We start from the raw sequence: 9,267 nt of genomic DNA on the forward strand, positions 1-9,267 counted from the left end.
CAGGATCGCGCCCTGGGCCAAAGGCAGGCGCCAAACCGCTGCGCCACCCAGGGATCCCTCATTCTAGTTAGTTATAGTGTTTTAAAAATCAGTTTGAAGATTAGCTGTATCACCTGCCTGCAGGGCCTCTGGCCATAGTGCTAGGTATTTCAAATATATGAATATTAGTCAAAAGTAAATCTCTGCCATCTAGGGGTGCCTTGCTGGTTCAGTCGGTGAGGCATGCAGCTCTTGAGGTTAGGGTTGTAAGTTCAAGCCCCATGATGGATGTAGAGATTACTGAAAAATATAAAATCTTTGTTTTATTTAAGATTTTTATTTATTTTTTATTTTTTTAAGATGTATTTTAGACAGTGCACATACAGGTGGCAGAGGTAGAGGGAGAGAGGATCTCAATGAGCCCAGAGCCCAATGTGGGGCTCAATTTCATGATCCTGAGGTTATGTACAACCTGAGTTGAAGTTATAAGTCAGTTTCCTAACTGACTCTACCCCCAGGCACCCCAAGTTTTTATTTTTAAGTAATCTCTATCCCCCACATGGGGCTCGAACTCACAACCCCAAGATCAAGAGTCACATGCTCCACTGACTGAACTAGCCAGGTAATCCCAAAAATAAAAGCTTAAAAAAAAAGTAATCTCTGCCATCTAATAAATGCTGAGTAACTACAAATTGATGATAGCATATATAACAAGATACTTATGTATCCTTTGCTTTTAGGTGGAATGCCTGTTTAAAATCCCAGTCTATAAATCAGTGTCCCTCCGTGTATAACATACACAAAGATCATTAAGATTTACCCATTTGTAACTCTTTTCTTTTTTCTTTTTTTTTTTTTAAGATTTTTCATTTATTCATGAGAGACAGAGAGAGGCAGAGACACAGGCAGAGGGAGAAGCGGGCTCAATGCAGGGAGCCTGACGCGGGACTCGATCCCGGGACCCCAGGACCACACCCTGGGCCAAAGGCAGCACTAAACTGCTGAGCCACCCGGGCTGCCCGACTCTTTCCTTTTCAAGTTGATGATCTAAACTTAGTGAATCTGACTGTATTAGCTCACTTTTGTAAACTACCTTGTTCTAGAAATTATAAGTTATATACATAGAGTAATGCCAAATAACATTTTAAGTTAGTGGGGAAAATGAGACAATGTGGCAATTGAGTAGTAAGTGTATAAAATGTAGCCCATGAAATGTGATATGCTTGCTAAAGATTCCAATAGTCACAGGAAGATAGGAAGTCACAACTATAATTAAGATTCACATTGTCTGAGAGCTGAAAGGACCCATATTAAGACCAAAGAAAAATATTTCCCATAGACATTCATGGGAAGAAGGACACTGTAGCTTATTATTAACACTATATCCTTAACAAACCTCATGGAGCTTTTTCTCTTTTTTTCCCCCACGGTGTGTTTCAGCATCTCTTTTGTCTTTCCTTAATAAGGTTCTTTAGAAGGTTGTGTGATTGAGGCCTAAAATAAATGTTGGAGTGTTTTAGAGAGCAAAGGTTAGCTAGGGGAACCCATCAGAATCTCCTGGGTTTACCACTCCTAGGTACACAACCAAGAAAATTTTAAACATGTTCACATAAAAACTTGTACAAGAATATTTATAGCAGCATTATTCACATTAGTCAAAATATGTCATCATTAGTCAAATTATGGTCATCAGTTGATGAATGGATCCGTGTGATATATCCAATATGTATTACAGTTCTCCGGAGCAACAGAACCAACAGGTTATATACATATACACAAATTTATAGAAAGAAGTTTATTTTAAGGAATTGGTTCACACTTTTGTGGAGGCTGAGCACTCCCAAGATCTGTAGTTAGTAAGGTGGAGATCCAGGGGAACTGATGAAATAGTTCTAGTCTGAGTTTGAAGGTGTAAGAACTAGAAGAGCCGAGGTTTCAGTTCAAGACCAAAGGCAGGAAAAGACCAGGGTTCCAGCTCATACATTCAGGCAGGAGCAGTAACCACTGATTTGGTGTTTTTGTTCTATTCAGGTTGTCGTTGGTGTGATGAGGCTCACCCACATTAGGGGGGGCAACCTGTTTCAGTCTCCCAATTCAGATGTTCATAGTCTCCAAGACACTCAGATAATGTCCAACCAAATGTCTAGGCACCCTGAGGCCCAGTTGAATTGACACTATTAACCATCACATCATAAAAAGGAATGTTATTCAGCCATGAAAAGGAATGAAATAGTAATGCATGCCACAACTTGGATAAACCTTGAAAACTTGCTACGTGATGAAAGAATCCAAAAAAACATGACCATATATTATATGATTCTGTTTACATGAAATAGGAATATCCAAATGGACAAAAAGCAAATGAGTGTTGCCAGGGGCTAGGGCAAGGAGAGAGAAAGGAGAGAGATTGCTAATACGGACTGAGTTTCTATGGGGGTGGTAAATGTTCTGGAATTAGTGATGATGCTTAAATAACCTTTTGAATATACAAAAACCACTAAATTACACACTTTAAAACGGTGAATTTTATGGCATATGAATTACATCTCCATTTTAAAAAAATCACGTGGGTTGTTAAAAATATACTTGTTTATGTCTCCATTACAGACCAATAAGTCAGAATCTCTGGGGTATGGGCAGAAGCATCTGTGCCTTCTTAAAGTTCCTCAGGGATTCTGATATATATCCTCAATCACTGAGCCAGAGCATTGCAGAACTTTCAGGCTATCCTCTCTAATGGTGTTTTTCCCAGCCAGACTTGGTAGATACTGAACTGCAATCTATTCATTGTGCTGCTACATCACAGTTAGCTAGAATGCAGTTAATATTTAGATTTTGCTTTAGGTACTACACTGCATAGACTGTCATCTGAGCTAAATGGGGTTAATATTTAAGAGTTGAGCGTAACAGTACCTTATTTACATACTTAAGCTCTACTAAATTTAGTCCACAGAATAAAAAATTTGGAAGTTGAATAATCTGTGTCCCTCATTTTTTAGATGAAAGGAACTGGAGGTGACCTGCCTCGCCCAAGGTCACAAAAGTAGTGAGTAACCAAAGTAGAATGTGACCTAACATTGCCAAATTGCTAATATTACAGAAAAACAATTGTGTTGTATTTTAACTGCATCTGGCTTTCTTTCCTCTTTCTCCAGTACTTTATATTTTGTAGACTATAATTGGAATTCTCACGCTTAAAGTACAAGGACATTTTTGACCCAAAAAGCATTTCACTATCAATTACTGAGCTAGGCACTGTGCTGATTATTTTACATATATGTTCATTCATTCAGTCTTCACATCATTATATGACAGGTGGAATTATTATCATAATATATACAAGTAAACTGAGGCTCAGAATTTAAATTAATTTGCCGGGGATCCCTGGGTGGCGCAGCAGTTTGGCGCCTGCCTTTGGCCCAGGGCGCGATCCTGGAGACCCGGGATCGAATCCCACATCGGGCTCCCGGTGCATGGAGCCTGCTTCTCCCTCTGCCTATGTCTCTGCCTCTCTCTCTCTCTCTCTCTCTGGGACTATCATAAATAAATAAAAATTAAAAAAAAAAAATTAATTTGCCCAAAGTCATCAAATTTGAAAGTTGTAATGCTGAGATTTGAGCCTAGGTGTACCTGACTTCAAAACTTGTGCTGTTTAACAACTGTACTGTATGTCTTTCAAAATGATTGTTAAAAGCAACTAGAAGCTGACCTAATTAAAAAGAAAAAAAAAGTGCTTAGTTTTCTGTTCCTAATAAGGAAAAAGTCCAAGTGTAGTCTTCTACGGAAGAATTTTTGAGAGTCACAGCAGCTGCAGTGGTACATTAGGTTACCTGGCAACAAAAGGACGTTTACAACCATATCATTTTAGTTATTTTTAACTACTTATAATAATGCCCTTAGTCCATTGTATGTATTTGTATTACTATTTGTAGGAAAACTGAAGGTGACCTTAATGACAATTTTTTTTGAAAACCCACCTCAGAATAGTGATTCATAGGTGGGCAAGGTTAAGCATGTGGCAGAAATCCTTGGCTTCCCTTCTTCTGGCCCACCTCCCAGATCCTTACTCCTTAGTAATTTCTGTGCCATTACTGTTGGCAACAAGGTAAGGCCAAAGATCTGTCCCTCCCTCCCACTTCCCGCAATACTGGGTTTATTTCAGTTGGAAGGGTTACTGGAGGAGGGTCCTAGCTTTCTCCTTGAGAGGTCTAGACTCTGAACTTAGGCTGAGTTTTCTATATTCAGACTTTTGTGAGCCAAACCTATTTCTGCAGGTGATTTTTTTCCCCCTACATTCCAAAGAGTCAACTTGTAAACTTGTAAACTGTTTCCTTTTTGGCTCTTGACGACATAGTTCATAATCACCATGATCAGGTCTCTTTTTAAGGACAGAACTACTCAGAACCTGTCAACTTCTTAAATTTTCAGTTCAGTTCAATGTCCAGGGATAGTGTCTTCAGGTATGTAGGTATATACTATTTTTGTGAAACTTCTGTCTTGTGACTGTTATTTGTCAGCTTTAAGGTTAAGATCTTACCTGACATACCTAATGGTATCTCAGCCTTGGCATATGTTAGGAGATAAATACAACTAGAAAAAAAAAGTTGAGAGGAGACTTTTGATAGTATATTGTTCTTTTGTGATCTTTTACATCAATAAGCTCTATTGTGGGGTTACCATGCAAGATGATCCAATGGGATATAGTTATACAATACTAAAACATCTAGTTATATTCTTTTATTTTGTCATTTAAATATCTGTTTTGTGTATTTGTATTTGTGGGCTATCCAGATTCTTCCAAGCTTCAAGATCCCTTTACCCTGGCTTCTCCCTCTGTCGAGTTTACCATAATTCTAAGTAAAGGTATAATTAGTACTACCTGTCAGCAATTGTTTATTATGAATCACAGTTGATAACTTGATTATTTTTGTTAACCAATTTAATATTATTTAGATCCAAGAGAGATGGCTACAGGATAACCTTACTTTAAGAAAAAGAAATGAGGAACTAAAAGAAGTTGAAGAAGAAAGAAAACAGCATTTGAAGGAAATGGGTCAAATGCAGGTTTTACAAATGAAGAAGTATGTTTTTAAAAGGGGTCTTTAGTTTAAATAAAGATCTTTTTATTGAAGTATGAAGAATATTCAATACATATTTTTTAAAAAAGAATTTTAGCATAAATATCCCTTGAGACTTACAGGAAGGTAGACAGAGTTTTTATATAACCATAAGTCTTGGCTTTATAAACTGAAGAAGTGATACAGAATTTATAGTCCTACTGCACTGAAGGGCAGGATTAAATATGCAAAGTCCCAGATTTCTGCTAGCCTGCTTCACAAGATAATGGTATCAAGCATAAAGAACACAGATGGCCTGTGGACCATGCCTGGGTCCCAGTTTGTATAGTCTCTAATACTGCCAGAGGACTTAGTGCCAAAGTGATTTGTCATTGGAGACCCATTCTAGACGGTCCTCATTATAATTGCATGCCAACCAGATCTGTTTTGTTTTTGTTTTTTGAAGATTAGTCTGCTACTTCTTTCATGTGGTTTTATTGATATTTACTTTCAGTTGCTACCTTTTTGCCTTAGAGTTGCCTCAGGAATTCTCTAGGAAATGGTTGATGCTTAAGCATTAGACTGCTATAAAAGGCTGGACTAGCCAAATAGATTTTTGAACCACCTTAACTGGTTAAAAATAGGCCTCTAATTAATTTAGCCATTCCTTATAGATTTTTTGTCTTCTTGACTTGACTTTAGATCGGAATCAAAGAATGTTTAATTTTTTTCTAAAGGATATTATAAATGAAATTTTAATTTACTCTATAAAGCCTAACGGTTTAATCTTACTGTAAGCGCTATTGGTTTAGCTGTTTAAAATCTCTTTCATATACTGAAAAAAATCAGACTTTACAACTGGAAGAGCTCTTCATCTTCAGTCTCATTTTTATAGCATTAGGACATTGAGACCCAGAAAAAAAATCCACAGGAAGTTATAACAAAAGCCTGGAATGTGACCTACATATCCTAGTTCCCAAGCCTCAGCTATTTAACATAGTAGTGCTCTCAGTGGCAAGTTTGAAAGAGTGAAGCTTTTAGAATAATCTTACAGTTGAAACAGTTTATTTTTCACTGCTGAAGACCAAAACCAGATATTTTTATAATTTCTTCTGTGCTTGGTACTACATAAGAGTGATTTTTTAATATTCATTCAGACTAAGTACAAGTGCTCCTTGTCAAATCTGTCTTAAATTAGAATGCAATGGAAATGTCAACAAAACAGATCATCAAGCCAGTTCTGTAATGATGTCCATAAACTGTAGTGCTTAATAAGAGGGTGCTTAATAAGTAATTGTTAAATGAATACGATTTTTTAAAGCACACAAATCTTTATTATCTCCCTAGTTACCAGAAAAGTTTGTGTATTTTACTTTCTTTGATCATTACTATGCTATACTTGTGCAAGTGAAACTTTATTTTCATAAAGTACAGACCTTTACTAAGTATTACCACAGAAACTAATAGTTTGAGATGAAGTTGTATTTTGCCTTTGATGTATTGTGAATGGAATGATGACACCTATTACTTAGTAACTTCTCCGTGTTGGTAAGTGTGCATTCTCAGTTCACAATCAGAATTTTGTGAATTTGTAATTTAATCACCAAGAGTACTTTTTTTTTAGGTGTCTAAAAGTGAGGAACTTGGTCAGTGTTTGCGTGTTATAAGAGTTTTTTGGCACACAGAAATCAGCTGTTCAGAAATCTGGATGATTCAGAGATTTGGGAAGGAAGAAAAATTTCTTTAGTATTAAAGCCTTAAATAAAAAGCAAGGAGAGACTTATTTTTTATCTAGAGAGATCTGACTTTTCACTTCAGGCTGCTAAAAGCTAAAAATGGTCCTTAATTGTCATGTTTACCATTTATAGTGAACATCAGAAGTTGGAAGAAAAAATAGACAATATAAAAAGAAATCACAGTTTGGCAATAGGACGACAGAAAGGCTACGAGGAAGAAATTATTCATTTTAAAAGAGAACTTCGAGAACCTCAATTTCGGGATGCAGAGGAAAAGCACAGGGAAATGATGATTGTTATGAGAACAACAGAGCTTGTGAACAAGGATCTTGACATTTATTATAAGACCCTTGATCAGTAAGTATTAGACTGGGGATTTGATTCTGACTGCAGTCAGTATAAACTAGCATATTTTAGTCATATTTTCCTCTTTTTTTTATGTTTTAAATATAGTTATATATATCAGAATGGGAAAATAAATATATATACATGTATATACACACACATGCATGCTTACTTAAGTTATGAAGTTAAGTTTTACAGCATATTAATCTTAAAGAGTACTCTTGATACCACCCTGCATAGCCATTCCAAGAACTCTTCCATTGTCACTAACTAGGATCCACTTAGATGCTCCTCATCGAAGCCTTCTGTCATCCCCTACTCCCTGTGACAATTGACACAGATTTTTGCTTTCTCTGCTTTAAAAAAAAAATCATCGTGTGTATTGGTTCTTTTTTTCAAGCTTTTAAAAAATACAATGTTCTGTGTACTCTTCTAGGATTTGTCTTTTTTTTTATTTTGTTTTTATATACTCATGTTGCTTTTATAGCTATAGTTCATCCATTTTCACTGATGTGTACAGAATTCTGACATGGGACTATACCACACTGTATGGTGTATACGGTGTTTACTAATATAACCTTTACTGCTAGGAACGTTCCTATGAGGTCTTCTGAAGAAAAAGGTGTAACTTTTTTTGCACTCAATTTTACAAAATAATGTTATCCAAGATATGTCTCTGAGATATATCTTTTTTTTTTTCTGAAGAAAAAGGTGTAAGAGATTCTCTGAGATATATGTACAAGTAGAACTTTTTTTGCACTCAATTTTACAAAATAACTGTTATCCAAGGTAGTTTTACTAATCTGCACTGTTACCAGAATGTAAGGGTTTTCTCTAAAGCATCTTCTGACACTGATTTTGTCAGTTTTTTAATTTTTGTGAACCTGGTGGGTGTATAGTGGTAAACCATTGTGGTCTTCATTGCCAGTCCCCTGATTTCTAATGATGCTAAACATCTTTTCATATTTACTCTTGTTTTTTCTCTTTGAAGTGTTTATGTCTTTCACCCATTTTTAATGTCTTGGTAGTGGTGGTACTGATCTGCCTGTGTTCTTATCTCAGCTGTATCTTAATTTTTTAATTACATGTATTATAAATATCATCTCAAACTTTTAATGAACAGATTTTATTTTAAGGCAGTTGAATTTATAAATCTTTTCTAATTAGCTTTTTTTGTATCTTAAGAAATCCTTTCCTACTGCTGTTTTTTCTTCTAAAAGCTTTAATATTGCTTTTTTACTTTTAAGTATTTAATCCTAAATTGAATTTTATATACATTGTGATGTGAGAACCCAGTTTCATTTTTTCCTTGATAACCAGCCATCCTGAATCTAATTATTGGGTAGCCAATCCTTTCCTTAACGATCTATAGTGGTCATTTCCGTTATATATCAGAAATCCCTGTGTGTGCAAGTAGGTTCTGCGTTTTCTGCTCTGTGTCACTGCTCACATTGTCTGACTCTTTGCCATTACTGAGACTGTCTTAATTACTACAACCTTATGATATACTCAACAAATAGATTTTTTTTATCTAGTCTGTCCATCTTTTTTTTTAATTGTCCTTTTAATTCATTTTAATTGATAATAGAGTTGTATTTAATTCTGTACCCTTTTTTCAACTTACCTGCTTTCTGTGAGATTAATTTATTGTTGTTTATTCCTTTTTTTCCCCTTCTTCAGGTTGTAAATGATATGCTCTCCTTTAGTGATTTGGGTATTTACCTTTATTTATTTATTTTGAGAGAGGGAGAGGCAGAGGGAAAGAATCTCACACAGGCTCTGTGCTAGACACAGAGCCAGATGCAGGGGTTCAGTCTCATAACACTGAGACCGTGACCTGAGCTGAAATCGAGAGTCTACCATTTAACTGACTGAACCATTCAGGTGTCCCCCTTTCAATTTTTAATATGTGTATTTGATTTAAGATCAAATGCATTGATTCTCAAAGAGGTCCTGGAGCAGCATTATCAGTGTCACCTTGTAACTTGTTAGAAATGCAAAGTCTCAGCCTCTACTCCAGATCAGAAATGTTGGGGGACAGGGCCCAGCAGGCAGCATTTGAACAAAACTTCTCGGTGATTCTAATGCACATCAAAACTGAAAAACTATGGCTCTAATGTGAATTGTTTGATCTTCTTCCTGAATATGAA

At 35.9% G+C, this 9,267-nt stretch overlaps 1 protein-coding gene across 5 annotated transcripts in view; it reads left to right on the forward strand.

The window, feature by feature from the left end:
* RAD50 (RAD50 double strand break repair protein) overlaps positions 1–9,267 on the forward strand; it is a 92,006-nt gene that overhangs the window by 59,959 nt on the left and 22,780 nt on the right. For all 5 annotated transcript variants that reach the window (XM_072840952.1, XM_072840954.1, XM_072840956.1 and 2 more), the window contains 2 exons: positions 4,933–5,060; positions 6,905–7,129. In XM_072840952.1, coding sequence (XP_072697053.1) covers positions 4,933–5,060; positions 6,905–7,129 — 353 coding nt within the window. The remainder of the gene's footprint in view (positions 1–4,932; positions 5,061–6,904; positions 7,130–9,267) is intronic.

This window comes from Canis lupus, chromosome 10, assembly GCF_048164855.1.
Source record: "Canis lupus baileyi chromosome 10, mCanLup2.hap1, whole genome shotgun sequence".
Taxonomy (NCBI): domain Eukaryota; kingdom Metazoa; phylum Chordata; class Mammalia; order Carnivora; family Canidae; genus Canis; species Canis lupus.